Source organism: Oryctolagus cuniculus, chromosome 9, assembly GCF_964237555.1.
Source record: "Oryctolagus cuniculus chromosome 9, mOryCun1.1, whole genome shotgun sequence".
NCBI classification, from domain to species: Eukaryota; Metazoa; Chordata; class Mammalia; order Lagomorpha; family Leporidae; genus Oryctolagus; species Oryctolagus cuniculus.
The window spans coordinates 18396578-18423138 of NC_091440.1; the positions used below are offsets into that span (position 1 = coordinate 18396578).

General features: G+C 36.7%; 1 protein-coding gene across 4 annotated transcripts in view; it reads right to left on the reverse strand.

The window, feature by feature from the left end:
- The window catches only part of GPC6 (glypican 6), a 1178567-nt gene that overhangs the window by 375297 nt on the left and 776709 nt on the right, over positions 1–26561 (reverse strand). For all 4 annotated transcript variants that reach the window (XM_002713000.5, XM_051850542.2, XM_070048691.1 and 1 more), the window contains exon 4: positions 18372–18537. In XM_002713000.5, the coding sequence (XP_002713046.1) occupies positions 18372–18537 (166 nt within the window). The remainder of the gene's footprint in view (positions 1–18371; positions 18538–26561) is intronic.

The following is a 26561-nucleotide window of genomic DNA, read 5'->3' on the forward strand; positions in this document are numbered from 1 at the left end:
CTGGCATCTGGTATGATAATTTAAAGAGCCTTTCAAGTAACACTGATTAAATCTGCTTGGCAAAGACCATTTACCTTGCAAAAACAGTTTTCTTTATTATAATGGACATTTGTACTTACCACATTGGCATGTGCCCAACAATATTTGCAAACTTAAGTGGAAATTTCTCAACACATATTATTCCTAAAATCATTATATATTATTTGCTTTAGTGGAACATTAAGACTCTTGATACTTTTTACATAATTTTCTTCTCATACCTTTTGGCTTTAGTAGGTAAAAGAAGATCAGAGAATGCAACCCTAATTAATGCTTTGTCACATCCAAGGGAAAAATAATTGAAGGAATGGAAAGAAACAGGCTATCACTGATTATTTGAACTCCAGAATTTATTTCTATTTAATAAATTCAACAAGCTGTTTTTTAAAAATGTTTTTAGTTATTTACTTTCATTTATTTGGAAGTCAAATATATAGAGAGAAAGACAGAAAGAGGTAGAGGCAGCTTCCTTATGCTGGTTCACTATCCAAATGCTCTCACAGCTAGAGCTCGTGAGTCAAGCAGAAACCAGGAGCACAGAACTCAATCCTGGTCTCCCATGTAGGTGATAGGAACCCAAGTACTTGAGACATCACCTGCTGTCTCCCAGGGTGCTCACTGGCAGGAATTTGGACCAGAAACAGAGTATCCAGGACTGAAACCTAGCACACCAATATGGGATGTGGTTTTTATTTTTATTTATTTTAGTTGTTTGAGAAGCAGAGAGTCACAAAGAGAAAGAAGGGAAGACCTCCCACTTGCTGGTTTGCTCCCAAATGCCTGGAAGCTGGCACCCCACTACTTGAGCCATCACCTGCAGCCTCCCCTATTAGGCGTTAGCAAGAAGCTGGAATCAGGAGCCAGCCAGGACTTGACCCTGACACTCTAGGATAGGATGTAAGCTTCCTAGCTGGCATCTTAACCACTGCACCCAACAGCCTTCCCACCTTTTGTTAAAGTCTACAATCTCTCTATTCCATTCATCAGTATTTCAGAGCAGTGGGATAAACAATGCATTCAAGCACTTTAGTCAAATCCCACTGCTCATTTATTATCTGGAAAACTGATTTTTAGCAATCCTGTGTGTTGTTGCCTCCTATTATTGTTCTTTAGCATTATTCAGGAGTAATAATACACACAGAAATATTCAATGCCATCATAAGCTGGACCCATAGCTCAAAAATATAGGAAGAAATTCCTGGCTTCCTAATTAGATTTTTGTAGTCCTTAATGCCATTCAAACAGATTCATGAAAATACAGTGGAAATTCAAGGATACCATGGGAAAATGGAATTCAAAGACAAGTTTATTTTGGTGCAAAGAACTTTGAAATGCATGCATAGGTTTTCATAACATATATTTCCATTAACTTTTTGGAGAACCTTTGTATAATTCAGAATTCATAGAAAAGTCACTACAGATTTTACTTTCTTTTCTCACCTTTAAACTTATTTTTTGGAAGTACAACCCTCCAACTTCTCAGTGGCAGCTAATCATGGTGACTATTTAGTGAACTTGTATTATATCACACAGCTTTCACACACTACTTCTAATCCTGGCGACTAAGAAAGGCAGGTACTTCATTACTAATGAGATGAGAAATCTCCAGCAATTTGCCCAAGGGCCTGCAGAGCAGGTTCACTTAAATTGAACCTCATTGAAAACTGGACTTGACTGGTGGATGGAAACACAAACACAGGAAAAGAACATAAATGAAAGAGAAATTTAGAAAAGTGGAAAGTGAGATGACTCCAGGGATAAGGTGTAATAATAAAAATCTCATGTTCTAAGAAATAAAGTCAGGCTGCTCTGTCACATGGGTCAAAGCAATGAGAGAAAAATGATTGCTTATGATAATTGCATTTGCCATTAGATTAAGTCACACTAGTTGCTGACTCTGTTCTGAGTCCCTTTAGGAAATCCTGTGTGATGTGGTAGAGTCCTTTGATCACTGTACATCCAAGTCCCTTAGTGAACTCAACCCAGCTGATTCTTATAAAACCCTGTAGTGTTGATGGCTCGTAACCCTCCAAAGGATAATTTTTTTATAAGCAACTACACAAATATTTGAAAGAACACAACCCAGTCTTCAGTGCTATCATTCAGAAAAGCATCATAGAGCCAACTGGAAGATGTGCAACATCTTCTGAATGTTTTCTGTTTGATCAAGAACCAATAAAAACCAGGTTTGTAGTCATTTTGAATGCTTCAACTGAATACTGCGAATCTGGTAGTGGGCCACGGAGACCACTTCTTCTAGGACCCTTGACCACGACATATCTGTTTTCCTTGGCAATCCGCTGGTGGAGGTTAGAGCTGTGGGAAAGTGTAGCCTGGACGCTGTGTCTGACAATCCTGGCTTTGCATCCTGCTTCGGTCACTGGCTGATGGCATCATCTCAAAACCCAAGGCTCACTTTCCTCCTGAGCTTGGGCTATGCTTATCTTTGTCCATGTCCTTTCCCCTTTATCTAGTTCTGTATGCATCTTAAATATTCTCACTGTGTTCCAGAAAGGTTCATTCCCTAAAGGGCTTGACCTATTTCTATGGTTAGCAATTATTATTCTGCAGTATTCTGTCTTATTTTAACCAAATTATCACAAAATGAAATGTTTTAAAGATGTTTCATACTACCAGATGGACAAGAAGATCTGCAAATACTTGATCATCATTTTTTTTTAGCCAAAAAAAAAAAAAAAAATGATAGTCTTAAATTCTAGGAAACCAAATAATACAAATGTTAACCAGATATTTACATTTGAAACGTGTATTTAACAAGCAATTTCCTGGCTCCCAAAATATTTATTTTCAATATCCTGCTTGTCTTTTATGACCTCTCTATTTGAAATGTGTTCAATTTATATAATCAGTAAATTTCTTTTCCATAATTGCTATAATTACAGTCTGAATTCCTCATATGCTCATACTTATCTCTTAGTGTTCTACAACAGTAAACATTTGTGATACAGTCCAGAAATATCATGAGAGTTTAGGAAATAGTGAAAATATTTCCCTAACACTCAAAACTATTATTTAAAAATACATGTACCTATACTCATCTGCCAGAATAGAAGTCTACTCATGAATTAACATATACATACATGTCTCTTCGATATTTACTCCATTAAGAATTTTTCTGAATTACCTTAGTATAAATATACTATTTTTTAAAAAAATAACTTATTTAAACAATATTAAAGTGACTAAAGCAACATGAAATTAAAAACAACTTGATACCATTTCTCATCTATCAGACTGGAAAAAAATTATAATATCTGACAGCATCTTCTGTTGGTGAGTTTGTGGAGAAATGGATATTTTTGCATGTGGCTAGTAGGAATGCAAAATGGTACAAGTTTTCTGGAGGAAAATTTGATAACACTTAACAATACCATATACACATTTATCTTTTGCCTCAGCAATATTACTTTTAGGGATCTACCCTGAAAATATACCCCCAATAGTAGAAAAACATACTTAAACTAAGTTGATTCATCGTTGCGTCCTTTTCAATAGTAGCATGTTAGAAACAATACTGCTAAATGATGATCCATCAGATGATGATGTACTATGCACATGTAAAAAGGAAAGAGGAAGAGTTCTACGAACAGATCTAGTATGAATGAGGCTCTCAAGTGAAAGCAGGCAGTGTAAGGGAGTATCTATAGCATGCTGTCTTTCTTGCAATAAAAAAGGGAGTCATAAGCAAATACACATGGATCTGCTGGTTTTTTTCCCAACAAAAATAAAACTATACAAGCACACAAAAATAAACCAGAACTTTTAAAGAGATTAACCAATCAGCAGGGGGTGTATGGGAAAAAGAGAAAAGGTATAAATGGTTATGGATTAAGGAGGGATATGGAGAAAATCACACTTCTAAAAATATGCTTTGTAGGAGTGTAGTTTACAAACCACTCTACAACTAACTGGGGTGTAGGAGAACCTAAGCTGAAATGCAAATAGTAACAAATGAACCTAATTCTATTATCAATAAGAATACTCATATTAAAGAAGAGGGGAGGGATATAACTAATCTAGGTACCTTTGAAAAAACTATGTTGACTGGATACTACCAATCTAAATACAAAATGAATTGAACATAAATATTGTATTCTAATTAGTAAACACATTTTCCAAGTGGGGATGGGCTAGCAACTCTAATTGATGTATGTAATAGGTCACGAGAGCCAGGTTTCTCACTATTAGACAAAAAAAATGTTACAAATAAGGAAAGAGAGAAGGCTGGAATGAATTTTGTGGTATTGAACCAGCATCAGTGTGAACTCCTGGATATATATACATATATTCAATAAATAAATAAATATCAACCGTGACTCAGTGTGGAATTATACACATACACGCATTTCCTAGCTCTGTTTGCAGGGAAGGTGTAATAGTAATGCCACTCCAGTAGCAATGAACATATCTCATGTCCAGCCTTGGTTTCTATACCATTGTTCAGTAGAAGAAACCAGGGCTCCTTGGAAAAGATGTTGCTTATGGGACTGGAGCAGGAAAAACATAAAAAAAATCCTGGAATGTCTCATGATGGCAAAAAATGACAAAGCACTCCAAAAAGATGGAGACCATATCTAAAGAACATAGGATCTGACTGAAGGAGCTCCCGGTGTATAAACCCGGAAAAATATGATCAGAAAAATACATGACAATTTTATTGAGCTATACTCACAGAACCACAACAAAAAATGAGCTCATAAAAGTATCCTCCCTAAAATATGCAACACCAACAAAAGGGAAAAATAATAACCTCAGAGTAAAGGAGCCCGGCAGGTACTAGCGACTATTACACAAATCCAAGCTTAGAGACATTCTGAAAAGTAACTGGCAGGTGTTCATCCAAATGGGCATGCTCAAAGGATAAGGAAATTTGGGGAATTGTCCAAGATGGGAGAAGACCGAGGAGATATAGCATAAATGCACTGGGATTCTGATGCAGGGAAAGAGTGTCAGAAGATAAACTGTCGTACTAGAATCAGATGTGCACTTTAATTAACAGCATTGTATCAGTGTTCCTTTTCTGGTTTTGATGACTGCGCTCTATTTATGTGCAATGCTAAGGTGAGTAGCAGGTCTATGTGAACTGCATTATTTTTGCATTTTTCATAAATTGAAAATTATTTATAAAGGTTAAAAATAATTTGATTTCAGGCAGGTCAGATTTGGAGAATAACCATTGGTAAAGTTATTTCTTTAACATAGTAACTGGGATATATCATCTATAAAATTTAATGCATATCTATTAAGAATCCTCTATACAAATAATGGCATAACTAAAAGTGTCCTTTTAAATGATCATCAAAAAAAAAAAGACTGTGTATGTTTAGAATGTTGAGATTTCTAAATGAAAAAGAGAAAACTCTAAATAAAAATGGCATATCAAATCTCTTATTTCTTACATGCAAAAAGAGCATATAGGGTATTACCTGGCAGATAATAGGCATTCACTAAAAAGACAACACTAAATCTGAAACTAAGTCCCCAAATGCCTTCTAGAAGTATTACTTTGACATGTATGTCCTTGCCCTCCCAACTAATACAAATTACTGAAATTTTCCTATGTAAATGGATATAAATTTTTTGGGCAGGATCACAGATGTGTTCCTGTCCTGTCACTGAAGTTCTCAAGTAGCTTCCCTGGCTGGATTGGGAAGTTTCACATTAAAGAATATGACTTTGATCTTGTAACTGATTTATTGAATGAGTCTTCATAATATTTTACATTTCCAAATGGCTAATTTATACATCTTAAAACTGCCCAGCAGTAACTCTAAATTCAATATTTCTTGTCTTACATTTTAAGGTTTAACAGATTTATGATAAACAAAAGCAATGTGATGTTACATGATGACAGGTCAACATGTAGAAGAGTAAATGTATAACACCAGAGAATTAAAGCAAGGTTTCAAAAAATATAAAAGTGCTCAAGTGTGATGGTTTTGAATATCTATCAATCCTACGTGGACATTATATGTATCCTGAAACTAACTTCTCCAAACTGAGTTCAAAAAAAATGTAATAATTACTCAAGATGTTAATTTTTATATTTTTAAATGTTACATAGCCATTATTAAAGTTTGAAGTTTAGATCTCAAATCCTAAGACTCCCACATGGGTTAAGAAAAATAAACATAAATCTTCATGAAGAGACCAGAAGATGGAATGCAGCCCATAGGTTCAATCTCTGCTCCGAGCCCCATGCTGCTGCCTCAAATTACCGTTTGCAGTTTTGACCTTTCCTCTCACTTTGTTCTGGCAGATTTCCAAAGAGGGACAGGTGGTTGTAGGGCATTTTCTTGGGTTACAAATCAAATAATATTTCATGGTTTTCACCTTTAATGGGCTAAGCAGAAAGTATTTGACAAAAGTCAGTGTAGTGGTTTGGAGAAATAATATATACTCTAGGGCATTCTTAAATCAGTAACTTGGCAATATGGGATTCAAAAAAGTCTCACTGCTCCTTCAAGTGTTGCATTGCAAAAGTTGCATTGTGTATTTGTGTTGCTCCTTGGGGAACTCTAGCATCCAGAGACCAGTGAGGAAGTTACATTTGTCTTTACATGTTGAGTTTGTGTGTGTGTGTGTGTGTGTGTGTGTGTGAGACAATCAGGCCATAGAGCATGCGATGAAATAAGGGACTGCTTTTTGATACATGACATTCTTGTGAGTGAAGGAAATGAATAACCCTGGGGGAAGGATTTTGTGAAATTAAAAAACTGCATGTCTGAACTTGAAATTCGGAACATGGCAATGGTCAGAAGTGAACTAAGTAATCCTAGATTTCATGCATTGATGATTACAAAAGTCAAAACCAATAGAAATAAATTTCCACTAGGACTGACTGCATTTATGAAATGTCAATGTATATGACAAATATGACCACCAAGGGATCTGAGAAAAATAAATTTTGGGTAGCAATCAAGGCATGCCTCTGATTAATCATTATGTAGGTATCCTCTTACTTGCACAGTTGGCACTAGCTGTACTTAATGAAAGAGATTGGGGAGTTTAAGTATAAGTTCACCTGTTGAGTATATATTCATGAGTAGCTTGTTAAATGTTTATCACTGAAGGGTAAGGGCAGTGTAATTTCACAGGGAAGGGATGTGCAGGCACCCATGTGAAGGCCAGGAGGTGAAAATCTGGGATCAACTGGTCAAGAGCTGATTAGAGAAGATGTCCACAGAGCCCTTAAGGCTATGGAAACCCTCCAGTGGTTCTTCGCATTTTAGTTCCTGCTCCAGGAATACGGGACACCACCATTTCCAATATCTAATTCAACATTTCCATTTTTATTCCCCTTGTTTCTCACACCCAACAAGTCCTAAACATATTGAAGAAATCCCTGTTTCCCATTTCCTAGTCTAACTTCTTACACACAGTACCATCTTTCTCCTGGGTGCTTATCTGATGTACTTTCTTCTTTGCGCTTTACATTTAGCTACCTACTTTTAGACATAAAGTCCTAGAAATTTTGACATCCAACTCTACCATTATCGCTGTCTTCCTTTCTTCTTCTATGACGTGTAAAATGAACTATCCGGTTTCACTACACTAGTTTTTTCCATTTGAATACATCTTTTACTTATTTGTCAGATTACTGCTTAGATCCTGCCATTCTCTGAATTTAAAAAGCTCTGTGACTTATTATTGCCTATAAGCCAAAAGAAAGTATTCGGCCTGGCTTTTAAATTTCCCCAATCCAGTACTGGTTAACTTACCTCTCAGGACACACCAGCACATGCACCTACCTCAGCTTGACTGGCTCCCTCTCAAGCTCTTAAGAACATCATGCTGATTCTTACCTTCCTACCACTCTTTTTCCCACGCTGGTATCTGAGCTTATTCATCTGAGCTGCAGCAAGTCTATCTTTTTTGGAATGGGTCCTGTCTGCCCAGGAACTAATGCACTCATTCTAATTGTCTCCCTTCAGTTCCTACTGATTAATTGCATCTGGTCGTTTTCCTTTGGTTTTCAGTTTGTCTTTGTCGCCTCTTTAGTTCACACGTTTTTGGTGTCCTAATGATTTCCTACCTGCTTGCCTATTGTGTTGCTTCCTACTTCCTTGTTTCTGTTTTCTGCTCAGACATCAACAGGTTTTTCATCTGAGCAGGGATCCACATTGCTTCTTTGCTCAGCACTACTTCTGAGGATGTATCCTTTGGTGATTTACATGCATTATCTTAGTCTTCACAAGGTCAAGAGGTAGATACTGTTATCTTCGGTTTATTGATGAGAACACAAAGATTTATGAAGGTTAAATAATGGCCCTCAAGTCACGCAGATTATAAATAGCAGAGTCGTGACTCAAACTCATGGACTAGAGCCTTATGCCTTCTCCAGTTAACCAGACTCTATTTTGAAAACACACATTTAATCTCTTTGGAAAACAACAATTTCTCAGGTCACAGGAATAAGTTTTATGGTTTTTATTTCTCTTGTATTCCTTTTGTAGTGTCCATAAGTGTGCCTAGACTACATTTAAGAGCAAAAAAAGAAATCTATTAAATATTTTTGAAGGGCATCAGACATATTCAGCTGCTAAGTCATGTAATGCAAATTATAGGTGATTTAATGGGTCTAAGCTTGCATGGAGTAGCCACTACTACATATAGTAACTGAAATTTGAATGAATTAAAAATGACTTTATTGTGGCAATTGCTTCACAATGTATATGTATAATGTATCACCATGTTTTATACTTCACATATACAAAACTTCGTCAACCATGCCAAAATAAAGCTAGAAAATAATAAAACAGAAACAAAAATAGTTATAATAAAAATAAACAAAAATAATTATTTAGACACACTAGTCACATTTCAAGTAATCAACAGCCACATGTGGCTAGTGGCCACCATATGGGACAGCACAAATATAGACATATCCATCTTCACAGAAATTTCTATTGGAGAGTGTTGACAACATCAAATCTTCAATACCTCACTGCCCCAGTATATTCTATCAATCCAGGTAGCCAAAAACTAAGAGTTACTTCCTAAACACTTTGTAGAAGGTAACTGCTACAGTGGTTAACAACTCAGGCTCTTGAACCAAATCCTGAGTTGAAATTGTACAAGTTATAGGACTTTGGACAGGTCATTTCACTTCTCTGGTTTCCATTTTCCCATTTGTAAAATAGAGATCATCATGTGGACTACTTAGCAGAGTTGCTGTAAGTATTAATAAGTTGTTGTAAGTGCAAATTAATTACAACATTGCCTGATCTGAAGTATCAAGTAAATATTAACAATTATTATTTAACCTAACATTTTTCAAATTTGACGCAGGATGAAGAAAGAGGAATAAAGTTTCTTCCAATGCTGTCATAGCTCAAGGATTTGGTTTCTGTGGTTACAAGAGAGTAGCAAGACACCAGTAAGCATTCTCAAATGGAAAAAACTCAGGAAGGACTGGATACAATTTCTGTTATTTTAATTCATTGAGACTTATTTTGTAACCTACATAAAATCTATCCAGGACAATGTTTCATGTGATATCACAGAAGTATTTATCTAGATCCTCAGTCAATGAAGTGTAGTATTAGGCACATGCTTAATATGGTTACCAAGAACATGTCATATATTTTAACTTTAGTCACAGGGATTCAATTGAAAATACTGCAATACTGTCTAATGAAGAGACATGCTTGTTTTACTTTGTTTCTCATCTTTTAGAAGTCAGCTCCTGTTCTTAATCTACATCCTCAAATTGCAGTGTGTATTGATATTCACAGGATAATTCCCAGGTATCTCTCTTAGGACCCTTGCTGATTTCAATACTTTCATTAACATGGGTGGTATCTATAGATTTTGGGCTATGGAATACACTTTTATGGTTATGGTCAAGTCAGAAGAGTTAGGAACATTAAACTATTTTGAAGACAAGGAAGTAATCTAACAATAATAAAGGACACTGAAGTTAAAGAATGGGTAGATGCTGGCCAACGTAATAATATCTAGCACTGCAAGCAGCCTATTGCAGGCAATTTTGGTAGATTTTGAGAATATTGTCCCTCATGAAGGCAATGAAGTTCCTTAGAGAAGAGCAGCTATGCTTCTGTTGAGAGCATTGACCTCTTACAGCTGGCATGAAATTACTGGAAAGACAGATGTTGGGTTGAAGTAGCCAGGGGTCACTACTCGATCCAGCCAGCCTGGAATCTGTGTCAACTCTTGCAATTCAAAGGGTGGCCAAAACTCTCTTATATCTCCTGACTTACTCATTCTACCCAATATAACTATTGGGCCTCTCATGAAGTCAGTTAATTCCCTGAGCATTCAGATTTTAGTAGTGAATACTGACAAACTTATCTGACACTTAATTATCAGTATCATTCTAGAAGATTCACGCTCCTTAAAGAACAAAAATGCCTTGAATACAGATATACTACTGCTTGGGGTAATGTCATATATTCAACTACTTATTTTTTCATTGTTTTTTTTCTAATTTTCACTTATTCAGAGGTCATAACAAAGAAAATTCTTAGTGTAGCAAATTATTTAAATCTATGCAAAGAAAGAAATGAAGACATCTCTTTTTCATGTAGGATTTATATATAAGCTGTTATTTGAAGGACAGAGTATATTTCATGCTCTATTTTAATTTAAATTCGCTCCTGGCTATCTGATGAAGCATCTATACACACAGTATTTTTATGAGTTATAAACTCAAAGTTTTCACATACTTTAAAGTTTCTCACAAGTATAACTTACCCATGAACATTTATACCTATTCTCTCTTTAGTGCAACAAATCAAAACGCACCTCTAAATGTAAGAATAATTCACGTCCGGCGCCGTGGCTCACTAGGCTAATCCTCCGCCTTGCGGTGCCGGCACACCGGGTTCTAGTCCCGGTCGGGGCGCTGGATTCTGTCCCAGTTGCCCCTCTTCCAGGCCAGCTCTCTGCTGTGGCCAGGGAGTGCAGTGGAGGATGGCCCAAGTACTTGGGCCCTGGACCCCATGGGAGACCAGGATAAGTACCTGGCTCCTGCCATCGGATCAGCGTAGTGTGCTGGCTACAGCACGCTGGCCGCGGTGGCCATTGGAGGGTAAACCAATGGCAAAAGGAAGACCTTTCTCTTTGTCTCTCTCTCTCTTTCTCACTGTCCACTCTGCCTGTCAAAAAAAAAATAATAATTCACAAAGGGGCATTTCTTCCAACCTGGTTTCATACCAGCTTCCTTGGGGTGTTGTTCATAATAAACAAGCCACAAACACAATGAGATGATGAGAACAATATTTGAAAAAAGTCTCTTTCATAACTGCTAAGGAAATAAGCCTGAGGAAAATGAGAACTCGTTTCAAAAATGACTCAAACAGAAAGACAAGATCATCAGCTCTATTGAGATAATCATGTATTAAAGGAGTTTTTAAACAGCAATTGGAAAAATATATGTATATTAATGTTATTGTGTGGGGAAGAAGTCCAAATGCCATCATTTAATATTACTATAATTAAGATACTAGCATTTCACAAGGATTTATTATTGGGTTTATATAGGAATTTTCAGTATAGATTCTAATCAGTACTTGTAGAGTGTTCTAAATGCCTCAGGAGGCAATCATCTCCCACCCCCATCTCGCTTCCCTTAAAGCAGTTACCACCCGATGGAAATGTTTGTTATAATGGCTATGCACTTGTTATAAATTTGCTATTTGTGAATGGCTATTTGTTCAATATTTTCTTTAACACTCCTCTTACTTAGCTCTATTTATATTTCTTATTTTCTAGTTTCTACAAAACAGTTTATTTTTATCACCTGTTCCTCTTATTTCTTGAAATTGGTATTGTCAAGAATATCATTGGGCTAATTTTTATAGAGCTTGATTTTTTTCTTGGATTTTTGGGCCTTTTGGAATCTGTTTAATTCTATTCTAATCATCAAATATATTTTCTTGCCATGCCAAAAGATTATGTTATAACCTCCTATGTTATAGCTTGAAATTGAGAACATGGCAATGAAAACCACATATTATTAAATTGGATGCCAATTACTAAAAACAAGAATCGTCCAATATAATTACTAAATTAACCATGTATCTATGGAAAATGAGGAAATTAGAGTATACATTAAAATCTAAATGACAAATTCCATATACAGAAGGAATTATATAGACAACTTGAAATTTTTTTTATATTTTCTGCTTTCAGTAAACTAAATTCTTCCCTTATCAGTTCTCAAAAAAATTGGAGATCTTGATAAAACATAGAAAATAATAATCAGCAAAGAGAAAATGCAATTATTACAGTAGTAAGTTTTTTAGATGTTGAGTATGTAGGAATTAGGAATAGATGGATGAGTAAGAGGTGGGATTGAGTGGCAAAGGACTATATACGTTCCTCCTAGAAAGGCCTCTTGACTATTTTACATCAGGCAATTTTGGGATTCATGTAGGTTGCCTGCTTTTGATCCATGGGAAAATTGCTTGATTCAGTATAGAAATTGTAGTCCTGCTTCTCCCTTCCATTGGTGCTTCAAGACCAGCACTAGGGAGTGTTTGGAGGTTAAGAAATGCCTGCCTCTATATTTGCTGAAGGGTCCCATGCATGATGCCACCATTAAGGCATTAACCCCATTGCACCACATGAACATGTTCTCATGTATGCGGAGTTCTGATGTAAACCACTTTTGAAACAGGTAATTGATAACAAATGCAACCTGCGAAAACTGCTTGGTCCCAGTCAACTGTTTTCTGTCTTTTTCCCCCAGTAAGTAGTTAGTATTGTTTATGCATTCTGACAGTATTAACAAGAGAACCCTATATAGGAAAATTCCCACAAGAAGTGAGAAATATTGAATCAATGTCTATGAAAGGAAGGCCAGGAGTTGGAGTTAGAAAGCAGGATTTTTGTTTTCTCTAAAAATTTGTTCTTAGTGCTTTTTGGAATGCACAAGGGCCAAAGCACATTGTTTAGCTAACAGTGAGGGCAGATTTTAAAATAAATGATTTGGCTGTTGTTTCTCCATTTAAAAGATTGTGTTTTTGGGCTGAACAGGATCTTGTATCACATAAAGCATAGATGAAAAAACCTTGAAAACTTGCTGCTATGTACAATTCTTAAGTTTTTCTTTTTATTTGGTCTAAAGGAAATAATTTTCTATGTTTAGAGTCTAGAGGTTTCTACGACATGGTATTTCAGGGTACATCAGCATGAGTCATATCATAGTTACTATGGAATTCTTTGTAACTAAAAATTTCTTATTAGATTTATATCACAGAATTTTGTGTTTAAGAAAGTCTTCAAAAGGGTAGTGTCTTGTACAAATGTTTGAAATAGTCACTTGTGTTTATTTTATATCCTTCTGAAATGCACCCAGTCCTGCATATTTCATAAAAGGAAACCTACGTTTATTTGCTAGAAACAAATGTTTATTTTCTGATTTCAAATAAGGTTCATCTAGCAGTATTTTCTCCCAAACACAAAGTTGTGAATACACGAATTGCGTTGAGGATAAACAACTCTTACAGGCTCTAAAGAAGACATTTGTGCACCAAAGTAGCCATTTATTACATGACACTAGTCATTTGACTGACCTAACACAGCTTCCTTTTGGCTGCCTCTAATTTACAACTTGATAGCAGCTGTCACAGTGAAAGAACCAGGCTCATTATCTGATTTGTTTCTGCCATCCCTGCACTCATAGAATCCATTAACAACAGGGATATGTGATTTTTAAATTACTGAATTAGTCATACTTCCATTAAAGGAGTACACTTACAAAAAAAATAAGAGTAACTTCTTGCTGTGTTCCCTTTTATTTCTCTGCCTATTTGTTTCCATAGATTTCATTCCAGGAGCTTACACTGAATAATGTTCTCAGAAGGAAGGGATCTCATAAGTTCTTTGCTTTATCCCCCTGCTTAAACCAATGCAAGGTCCATCCCCAGACACTCAGCAAACATGTCAAGAAATGAAGGGTGAATAGTGCCCGCTGCAGGGTGTCTTGACCTGGCAGAGAAACAGTGCTCACCTTGCTTTCCTGTTTGATACTCTCATGCCAGTTTTCTGTCTTTAAGCTGTCTTGAGACTTAATCATTGGTTGGTTTGAAAGCAAAAAGAAAGCTTAGAAAGTGTGATACTACTAGTTTGGTCTGTGAGTGCCCAAAGTCTAAAACAAAAATACAAGTCTCTCTTCTGGCTTTTCCCCCACATTGCAGGGCATCTATTCCTTAGATAAGTCAACCTTTTTTGGATTAAAAAAATGACACAAATTCTCCAAATCTTAGCAGTTGAAATCAGTGTCAATGCTGGTGAGACTTCAACATAGGAAAAAACAAAGATAATTAAGAACCACTGACAGATCATTTTAGACCTATTGAAATTATCATGGAGACTTGGAAATAGCTGAGAGTGATAGTGTAACAGATATGTTGGTGCTATGCAACATCAAATATAGTTGAAAATAATTCAGCACCATTTTATTTTCTGTTTTATTGTATACTTGCAAAGGAAGGGCTTCCCTACTTATACTGGATGAAGTCCCCCTACTGAGTAGACACTTAGTATCCTGTGCTTCTATCACCCTTGTGCTTTATTACAATTTGTTACAATTAATTTAAGTGCATTAAATTGCTTAAAGGCAAAAAATGTGTGTGCCTAGTTTACTCAATATACTCAATTAGGGTTTTACAAACTGGGATAGCTTAAAAAGTTAGGCTGTATAATTGGGACAAAAGAAGTGTCTTAAGGTCTCATTTTTATATTTGCTATAAGAAGGATCCCATAATATTTTCAGGATAAAAAATAGTATAGAATGTAACAGAACTCCTGCCTTTGCCTGTTTTACCAAGCCTTTCCACACCAGCAACCTCTTTTGTAAAATGTCCCTCTCGTTCTCAAAGTCTACAAAGTCTTAGAAGGGACCAGATGTTGGACCCACACATCTTCAGTTGCACGGTAGATGCAAGATTTATGAGAGCTATACCCATGGAAGTTCAGCCTTGACTTTTCTGTTCACAACCCAGGTGTAATTTGCAACATAGCCTCTTGTTAAGGGAACAGTTCTTATCTTGGCATGGTGCTATCAATGTCAAAATCTCCAAATAACTTCAGGATATTACTGAAATGAGTTCTGCCCGCAAACTGTTTCCCCTTAGGAAATTTTAACTTAACACAAACTTTTTTCAAGAAAACCATTTTACATGTAGGCAACGCTCAGAAGCAAGGGTGGAATAAGTTTTGTGTGACTATATAGCAGCATTTGGGATAAGTGCCTAAGCACAGACTTAATGCCTCAGATTCGGTTTGTCTCTTACCTTATATTTTCTAAGAGTGAGTACAGGTTAGAAATCGCTCCGGGTCTCCTTCTCATTCTGCCTTGCTCAGGGGGCTGGGAAGTATACCCACTCATTTCAGAATATCAGCTGGAAACCAGGCTGTGCTCTCTACTGGGGATTTCCCATGCTACTAGAAAGTAGGCAAAGGCTCTGCCAGTGATGGAAGGAAGCTTTTAAAATCTTAAAAATGGACTGGTGGCATCTTCTTTAATGTTGTCAGTAACTTCAAGAAAAAAAAAAAACAACTTTTTTTTTTTACGTCAAAGTGGAGTTCTTAATTTTTCCTGCACCCGTTACTTGACAATAATTTTTGGAGTACTGCCGCTGAGCCGGACACAGAGTTGAACTTCCTTGAGGAAGGAAGGACAATGCAAATGTACCCTGACTCCACTCCACTCCTATTTTTTATCGAAAAATTGAAAGGAAGAAGAAGGAAAAAACTAAAGAACTTCAGAAGCGGAGGGAATACCACTGAGGTTTTTATTTGAACACTTAAAACATTCCTCTTTCTAAGTGAATGGGCTTTCTTTTGACAGGATCCAGGCACCAGCAGAATTCTAAATAGCTTTTAATCACTTTCAATAAATTCATGCCATTGTAAAGATCATGAGAATGTGCCACCAATTTGATTCTTGCTTTTATTTATGGTTGACTGCATACTGCTGTTAACATTTTAGATGAGTGCATGATAATTAAAAAAAGAAATCCATAAAATGTCTAAACTGGGAAATTAATATAGTAGCAATGTAGTAGGCAAGAATGGCAAATGCAATTGACAGCAACAGAAATAAATGGTTTGATCAAGAGATGCCAGGAGCCCGGGAGTGATGGGCTGCAGGTGCTACCAAAGAGAGGGCTATTATATATAATTTTGGTTGGATGACCGATTTGCTCATTGATCTTTCTGGCTACATTCATGAGCACTATAATGCTATCATCTTGGATATGCCTGTGTGGAAAATGGAGTTGGCAGATTTGACTAATTCATGTAATACACTTGTGAACTAACACTTCACACCCAAGCAAGTGTCAGCAAGAACATATTTTGCTCCAGAAGTGTATGTTGGTGGTCACTTCTCAATGCCATACCCAAACCAGAGACAGAAAACAGAAAGCAGTTTTCCTGTAGACTTCTCCAACTAATAAAAATGAGATAGGGAAAGAAAAGACAAGAGAAACATCCATGTAGGACTAACCGTCAGTTTGCTTTTCATCAAATTTCATCCAACATAAGCTGGGGTTACATTTTAGTTTTTAGATCAAATGATTTTCCAGACATTCAGTTTCGCATCAAATTAGCATCTTAGAAAGTCAACTGATTGCAAGTATAAGACTTTGTTTTATGTTAGCACACAATGAAAACTGAGGCAAAAAAAAAAAAAGCCAGTATGAGGTCACTGTTGCATGTACAAATTAAAAAGCTTATATTCCCATTCTTAATCACGTCCTGCTTTAAGTAACAAAATCCAAATGCCCACTTTTATCAATAAGTTATAGGCTGCCTAATGACACTTTCAACTGTGCTAAGGAATTAGAGCAATTTCAACCAAAACATAGGAGTGATCTATATGGCTGTGAATCTATGCAATCCTATCAGGTTTAAGCTAATTTAAAAATATGAAAATATGCTAAAAGTCACTGATTAGAGAACATTTTTGCTAGAATTTTTAGGGTACCTTGTCTGTATCAAAATCAATCTAAATCTTATAGAAGAAGTTTATTATTCATTCCTCCCTCTGAAGTCTTAGCAAAGAACAAATATCTTACCAAAGCATGATGTTATTTGGAGTTAGAAGTATACCTTTAATGATTAAAATTTTCAAACATCTTATTTTCAAATAAAGCATCCTAAGATCTTACAAACATACTTTGTCCTTTCTTAAGAGAAAAAAATTGTATTTCAATTTATTTTTTCTGAAATTACCAGAGATTTTGTCAGATGAATTTCATTTGAATCTTGCCCACTCTAAAATCTTCTTTTTAAACCCCAAAACCTGTTTTCTTCAGCTTTCATAAGCAAAATAACCAGCTAGCCAGGGTTTTATTGGCAAAACTTAGTGCCTGTAATGTAAGCACTTCTTTTCATGGTGAGTTACGGTCTCTCTGAATTTTAACACATCTTGGATCTTTTGCCTATCCTGCCCAGATCTTAGATGTCAAAAGACTTGCTTCATGCACTCTGGTTGGGAGGTTTGCATAAATGATGTAGGCCCTCTGAGGCCAGTGAATGTCACTGCTATTTTCGCCTCTCTGCCTGTCACTCTGTAATTGCAGTAAATGCAATTGAAAGTACTTTTATTTGAAGGCCATTTGACAGAGAGGGGAGAAAACACATTTACTCTTTCAAGGCCTATGCATTTTCCTGGGAGAAGCTTGCCTATAAAATCTGTCCTTTTATCCTTGGGTAGCTATTTGGGAAATACCATTGGGCAGCACAACCCCCTGGACGCTTCCTGCAATCCAAGGACAGAGTTGTGCTTCATAGTCCTTTCCCTGCCCCCTCCCTGCTCCATTCCTCCTGCCTTCTAAAGACTGGAAGGCTGTTTCCCACCTGTGTGCTTGATGCCTTCTTGCAGCAGAGTGAAGCAGAATTTTGCATGCTTTAGTTAAAATATTGAGTTATTTTCGTTCCAGAAGCTGAAAGAAGGAGCTGTTTACTCATAGCTATGCCCACGTTGAAGTAAAGCAAATAAAAAGGAGACGATAACACAATTTTTTAACATTATTCTTACCTCACTTCTCTTTTTCTTTACAGGAACTCACTAGAATGCAACAAGATTATTTTTATCTGTACCAGAGAGCAGCCGGCTTCTAGGATCTTTAACAGAATTTTTCCTTATGCAAATCTTATTTTTCAGCATAAAAGTGAAGGAAAATATAAAATAACCTTTAGCATTGGCTGAGAACTGTTTTTCAATCCTCTTAGACTCTACAAGTCATCAGCACTTCCAACCTACCCAGCAAGTATGGTGACCACGTGCTGTTCTCAAACACCTTGGTCCTCGAAGCTGTTTCAATGCCTCTTACCTATAAACAGGTTCCACTCTGTGTCGAGATCAGCCTGGTTGGCCAAGCAGCCCTTCATGACGTTGAGACAGTAGTTGTTGCAGGGTCTCACGGAAGGCAGGCCTCGGCAGTAGGGGCAATACAGCATCTTCATGAGGGCGCGGATGCACCCAGGGGTAGGGCTCACCTGTGGATTTTTTGAAATGAGAAAGCAAATCAGAAATTAGAAGAATGAATGGGAGAAAAACAGAAATCACTTTCTCCTTAAAAGAGAGTGATGAAAGCTCTATAAATCTCAAGCTATAGAGCAGATAACTAAAGGGATTATTAAAATGTTAACCCTTTTTAATCTTTGCTCTTGAAGCCAGTAGATTCCTGCTCAATACTTCTGCTCAGAATGGTCATAATAATTTTTGGAAGAGTCCATGTCAACATTATGATATCCATGTCATTGTAATTCAGATCTAAAACCTAGACAAGGTTTCATTGAAATAGAACATGAGATAATGCATGGGAAAGCAATTTGCAAAGTTAAAAGCTCCATAAAAATGCAGGTATTATTAAAGTTTAATGTGACACCTTCAGAAAAGTTTCCAACTGGTTATTTAGCCCTGTTTGTAAAGGAAGTTGGCAGATATATTTCCTTTGTTCATAACATTTTTTAAAAGATCAGTATCAACCTGTCTGGGATTTCTGAGATCCAGGCCTGCTCAGATGTAAAGGAGCAGCCAAGGCACCGGGCATCGGCAGCTTTGTGGTTATGGAAAACTCAGGGTAAATGGACCCCGTATTGAATGTGAGTCGATTCCTCCCAGTAATTCACAGGAGCGACGGCTCAACTGACGATGAAATGAAATTTACCATGGATGGGAAAAGCAGTGCTCCTAAACTCATCAGTTCTATGCCAAGAAGGACTTTTCCAGACTCACCAAAAATGCTCATCTGACTTTAAAAGGAAAGAATATTTAAAACTGTGGACCAATAATAGAAAAACATACAGAAAACTCTTTTTCATGATTAGATGTGAAAGTGATTGTAACATTTATTTGGTTGGTTTTATATAATTTTGATATCTTAGTCAAGTAAATGCATGGTGCTGAACTTGTGTTGTAGATCTAAGAAAAAAAATCTAGGCAGGTCCTCTGGAAATCTCTGGGAGTTGTGGTCTCATCAGATAGACCTGGGTCCACAGGTGACACCAGTGTTCTTCTGAGAACACTCTAGTACTGACAGCATCACACCCATGTAATGCTGAGACAAAAAGAAGTATTCCTGTATAAGTAGGCTTTTCCAAGTACTGTGGCTTATCTCTGTCATTTTATCTTTTACTTAGAAAACAAACTTGAGATATTTAACGCAAAGCTTTGGTTTCTGTAACATTTTCCTAATTTTAAAGAATATTTCAGAAAATGGAGTTGCTTATTGATTTGGGAAGTGAGATTTATAATTCTCTTTGAGTACTGTCTTCATTTTATCTTCACAATTTCATAAAAGCTTTCAAACACACAGAAGAGTTCAAAAATCTCAAACATCCATATCACCATTTTTAGATCATAGGATTTACATTTTCTTTTTCACAATTCAGTCATCCTTCTCTCCATTCACTAATCTACCTTATCTTTAATACCAAAGTAATATACTTTTAATTTTTTCCTATATAATATCCTTTTGATTTCACTTTTCCTGGTAATTTAATGTCAGGGTGAAGCTAACTGAACGACCATGATAACTGTGGAATGTTAGTGCATTGTGTACTCTGCACCAAGTAAGTGAAGTAAAGGATAATTGGCCTTTCTTCTTTGGTTATTGAGAGAATGGCTTAGTATCTATTAGACTTGAAACTTATTTTTTAACCATAAAAAATGAATGGCATACAAGTCCTTGTAGTAATTTCTGATGATTCTTTTTATTTCTGTGGTGTCTGTTGTTACTTTCCTTTTTCATCTCTGATTTTATTGATTTGGGTCTCTTTTCTTCTTTTTTTAGTTAGTTGGGTCAATGGCGTGTCAATTTTGTTTATTTTTTCAAAAAAACCAGCTCCTTGTTTGGCTGATTTTTTGTAATGTTTTTTTGGATTCAATCCTGTTGATTTCTTCTCTGATTTTAATTATTTCTCTTCTCCTACTAGATTTGGGTCTGGTTTGCTGTAGGTTTTCTAGATCCTTGAGGTAAATTGAAAGCTCATCTATTTGGTGCCTTTCCAATTTCTTGATGTAGGCACCTATTGATATAAACTTTCCTCTTAACACTGCTTTTGCTGCGTCCCATAAGTTTTGGTATATGGAAAGCCAAGACACTCTGGCAAAAAAAAAAAAAAAAAAAAAAAAAAAAACCTAAATGAAAGATCTCTGTGAGTGAGATCCCAGTGGAAAGAACAGGTCTTCAAAGAAGGAGGTACCTTTCTCTGAAGGGAGGAGAGAACCTCCACTTTGACTATGACCTTGTCTAAACAAGATAAGAGTCGGAGAACTCAGAGGGCTTCCAAAGCCTTGGAAACTCATGACTGGTGCATAGGGAGATTACTGATGCCATAAACAGGAGTGTCAATTTGTAAAGTCAACAACAGGAGTCACTGTGCACTTACTCCTCATGTAGGATCTCTGTCCTTAATGTGCTGTACGTTGAGGCTTAATGCTATAACAAGTACTCAAACAGTATATTTCACTTTGTGTTTCTATGGGGGTGCAAACTGTTGAAATCTTTACTTAATGTATACCAAACTGATCTTCTGTTAAAAAAAAAAAAAGAAGAAGAAATTAGCAATTCCCAACTTGACTCTCGCTGGGATTAAACATGACAATAGGTCTGATCTGATTTCATCATCATTTAAAAAATCATCTATTTTTTTTCACTTTATGTTTCTGTGTGGGAGCAAACTGTTGAAATCTTTACTTAATGTATGCTAAACTGATCTTCTGTATATAAAGAGAATTGAAAATGAATCCTCATGTGAATGGAAGGGGAGAGGGAATGGGAAAGGGGAGGGTAGCGGGTGGGAGGGACGTTATGGGGGGGAAGCCATTGTAATCCATAAGCTGTACTTTGGAAATTTATATTCATTAAATAAAAGTTAAAAAAAAGAAGTATAATATCAGATAGGTTATGCTCATAAAGATCAAAGAAATAACCATTGTTCTTGAGCTTAAGGACCAAGTTAGCAAAGCTGGCTTACTACTGAATCTTCAGTTGCTGCTCATATTTTAACATTTCACTAATTAAAATGATCCAGTGGGCTTAAAAAAATGAATGGGAGTCAAGGAATCTGGTGAATTTTGTTGTAAGGAGTAATAAGCTTTAATATGTTCACTAACATGTGCCATCATGTCATCTTCTAAAGACAAGATGTTTCATTAACAATGCTACATTTTATACACCATTATCAAAAAATTTGATCAACACATATCTCAAACCATTCACATAACTCAGAAATAACTGTATATCCTGAATTAAGATATTAATACAGAATTTCAAATTCTCATAGGAAGGGGCTTTAAAGGGTTCACTGAAAATAAAATTAAAGGATAATGCACAGGTGGGTGTTTGGCACAGCAGTTGTTAACTGGGGGATCTGCATCCCATAAAAGACTGCCTGGCTGGAGTACTGGCTACTCGGGTTCTGATCCAGCTTCTTGTTAATGTGTACTCTTGGGAGGCAGCAGGTGATAGCTCAAATACTTGGGTCCCTGTAACTCATTGTAAGAGACCAGGATTATGTTCTAGCTCCTCCTGGCTTTGGCCTGGCCCAGCCCTGGCTGTTGTGGGCATTTAGGGGGTGAACCAGTAAATGGAAGATCTCTCTGTGTCTGTCTCTGTAAATCTCTGCCTTTCAAATAAAAATGGAAAAATAAATAAAATGTACAAAAATATAACCCAAATTTTTCTTAAACTTTCTGAAACATTTTCCTTATATTTCCTTACAAGGTTTAGCCACAGGACTTTATTTCCCACAGCCTTGCAACTTTCCCTCTTGACTCTGATGCTTCTCTCCAGGGACTCACTCTATTTTCACTTGAGCTGACTGAGCTATTTCTTCTTTAGATTCTGTTGGATTTTTTTAAGCATTGGTAGTATATGATGTTTTACCTCTTTTCCCTCAGCATCCCATTATAAACTCTGGAGGAACTGTCAATATGGGGATGTAAATTTGAGATCAGACAACATGGACCATCTTGTTCACAATTTTACACCACATGCACACTGTACACAGGAATATGACTATGACTTAGGAAATAGTTCAATGATTTTTGAAATAAAATTTACTGTTATTACCAATTTTTGGCCATGATGGTATTCAAAGAAAATAAGAACAACATGGTTTTATACATCTTAGTAGTCAAGTGTTGCTTTGTAACTTTGCTGTCAAAGGCTATTGATCACATTAGTTCCAAAGCTTTCCCATTTTTATAATGTGTTGAAATCAGTACAATTCTCTAAGTCTGACATTTCAGAAGAGGCCCCAATTTAGGCTATTAATCAGCAGAGAAAACTGGACAACCTTACTAATCAACTTGAACAATGTTGTTCAAGTTAAATGTGGGTCTCTGAATACTTTTGGAAATGACATCCTTCTTGGTCACATATGGGGCATTTGAAGAAGAAAATGAAGTACTGGGGATCAGAATTCAAGCTTATGTTCAAAATCACATTTTTGGCCAGCGCTGCAGCTCAATAGGCTAATCCTCCGCCTTGCGGCGCCAGCACACCGTGTTCTAGTCCCAGTCGGGGCGCCAGATTCTGTCCTGGTTGCCCCTCTTCCAGGCCAGCTCTCTGCTGTGGCCCAGGAGTGCAGTGGAGTATGGCACATGTGCTTGGGCCCTGCACCCCATGGGAGATCAGGATAAGCACCTGGCTCCTGCCTTCAGATCGGCGTGGTACGCTGGCCGCAGTGCGCCGGCTGCGGCAGCCATTGGAGCATGAACCAACGGCAAAGGAAGAGCTTTCTCTCTGTCTCTCTCTCTCTCTCACTGTCCACTCTGCCTGTCAAAAAAAAAATCACATTTTTGAGCTTATACAGCTGGATACTCTGCAAGACACTGGCATAGGCAAAGATTACTTGGCAAAGGGTCCAGACGCACAATCAAAGCCAAAATTGGCAAATGGCATTACTTCAAGCTGAGAAGCTTCTACACTGAGAAAGAAACACTCAACAAAGTGAAGAGGCAACCAACAAAATGGGAGAAAACATTTCCAAAGTACACAACTGATAAAGGATAAATATGCAGAATCTACAAAAAGCTCAATAAACTCAACAACAACAAAACAAACAATCCAGTTAAGAAATGGTCAAAGGACTTGGGCAAGAATTTTTAAAAATAGGAAATTCAGAGGCCGGCACTGTGGCACAGCAGGTTAACGCCCTGGCTTGAAGTGCTGGCATCCCTTATGGGTGCGGGTTCTAGTCCTGGCTGCTCCACTTCCAATCCAGCTCTCTGCTGTGGCCTAGGAAAGCCGTAGAAGATGACCCAAGTCCTTGGGCTCCTGCACCCATGTGGGAGACCTGGAAGAAGCTCCTGGCTCCTGGCTTTGGATCAGCGCAGTTCCAGCTGTTGCAGTTTACTGGGGAGTGAACCATCGGATGGAAGACCTCTCTCTCGCTCTCTCTGACTCTCCTTTCTCTGTGTGTAATTCTGACTTTCAAGTAAATCAACAAATCTTTAAAAAAAAATAGGAAATCCAAATGGCCAACAGACACTTGAAAAAATGCTCAGGATCACTAGCCGTCATTGTAATGCAAATCAAAACCACAATGAGGTTTTATCTCACCCCAGTTGGAATGGCTCTCATACAGAAATAAAAAATAAATGCTGGCAAAGATGTGTGAAAAAGGTAACCCAATCTACTGTGGAAATGCAAACTGATGTAGTCATTGAGGAAGGAAGTATGGAGATACCTCAGAAATGTGAATATAGACCTCCCATATGGCCCAGCCATCCCACTCCTGAGAATTTATCCATATGAAAAAAAAATCAGCATAAGAAAGAGTGATCTGTATCTCCATGTTTATTACAGCTAAATTGACAACAGCTAAGAGTTAGAATCAACCCAGATATTCATCAACTGAAGACTGGATAAAGAAATTATGGCATATATACACCATGACAACTATTCAACTATTTAAATAAATGAAATTCTGTATTTTGAAACAAAATGGATGCAACCAGAAGAGATTATACTTAGTGAAATAAGCCAATCCCAAAAAAGACAAATACTGTAAGTTTTCTATGAACTGTGGTAACTAATAGGGCACCTAAAATGTGATGAATTGGAGTGAAATTGACATTTTGATGTTCAATGATTGTTTACAGCCCTTGTCTTCAATGTTGAGGAACTGTACTTTTTTCTTCATACTATTTGTTGAACTCTTTACTTAGTTTAGGGCTGATTTTATGAGTATAAAGTAAACTAAAAATAAATCTTTGTAAAAATTAAGAGAAGGAATAGGAGGGAGGGGGAAGTAAGGAGGGAGCAGGGGAGGGTGAAAAGTATCACTATGTTCCAGAATCTGTACACATGAAGCACATGAACTTTGCAAACCTTGAATAAAATTTAAAAAAAAAAAAAAAGAAGTAAGTCTCTGAAGGGAAGGTAGGTTTAAATACAAGTTGTGTAAATGGATATTTCTATTTTTATGTTTTCTAATTGTGCAAACATTACTCTTGAAAAATCTTTTTCTTTTAAAGTTAATGTAGACTTTCAAGAGATTGAAAAAAAGAATACAGTCCTGTAACCCCTTATTAGCCTTCTCTCAATGGTGACATCTTATGTTACTGGAGTATAACATGAAGAAGAGAACACTGACACATGTGCATTGCTGTTAAGTGGTCTATAGATTTCATTCAGTCTTCATGTCCCTTTTTAAAATCAGCATTGTTTGTATTTGTGTGTGTGTGTGTGTGTACTGTTTGATGCAATTTTGTCCCATGTGTAGATTTATGTAACTACCATGCTAAACATACAAAAGTAGGCTATTTTCATAAAAGAACTCCCACCCATACTCATGTCCCTGTCACTTGACAACCACTAATCTATTTTTCATTTCTGTTTTTGTCTTCTCAAGAATGATATGCAAATAGATCTCTGTGATATAATCCTTTGAGCTTGAGCTTGACACGTTTTTATCTGAGCATAGTGATTTTGGAGAATGATCTAAGTTGTAGCACAGAGTAAGAGTTCATTACTTTTTATTGCTGAGTGGTATTCCATTGTTTAGATACACTACATTTCAATTATTCACCCAGTATACTATATTTGGGTTATTTCCATTACTTTGTTACAGGAATACAGCTGCATGCGTATCCAACTGCAGGCTTCACATGAACATACTAAACAGTTTTCATTTGGCTGTGATAATTCTCAAGATGGGTCACGCACTTAGTGAATATTCATAACAAATGGCCAAATTCTTTTCCAGAGTACCTTTAGCATTTTACATTCCCACCAGCAGTTTGTGAGAGAATTAGTTTATTGCACATCCTTGCCAGTATTTAATATCATTGCTATTAATTTTTTTCATTATTTTTCATTTATTTGAGTGGGAGACAGTGATCCAGTGAACGAGCCAGCACCCACTGTGTCACTCTCTACATGCTCACAATGGCTGGGGCAGCCCCAGAGTTAGCAGTCAGGAACTCAATCCAGGTTTGTTATGTGGGTGGCAGGAACACAACTTCCTGAGCCATTACTATTGCCTCATAGGGTGCCTATTGGAAACTGGAATTAGGAGCCACAGCCTGGACTTGAATCCAGGCAGTCATATATGTGACATGAGCGTCTTAGCTAAAAGGTTAAATGCCCATTCACCATCACTATTTTATTATTTTATCTACTCCATTACATGTATTATCCACTTTTAGTTTCATTGTGAATTTCCCCTTGTTAATATTCAGACCAATATTCTAGCCTGAATGGGTTTTACTGAAGGGCAAACAAAAAAATCATTCACCAGCTGTTTTCTGGACAATGTTCAAGATAAAAATAAATATCTAAAAGAAAGAAAGAGGGAGGGAGGATGGAAGGGAAGGAAGAATGGAACTATTGTTATAGTCTTAGAATTTTATCTATGAACTGCACTGAATCTGTTCTCTTTGCATTAACATGAAAAAATGAAGTAAAAAAATGTCTGAAACATTAGATAAGTATTTAAGCAAAACCAACATAAATGAAAGAGTTATAAACACTCACACTCAAAACTTAGACTATCTCAAACATATA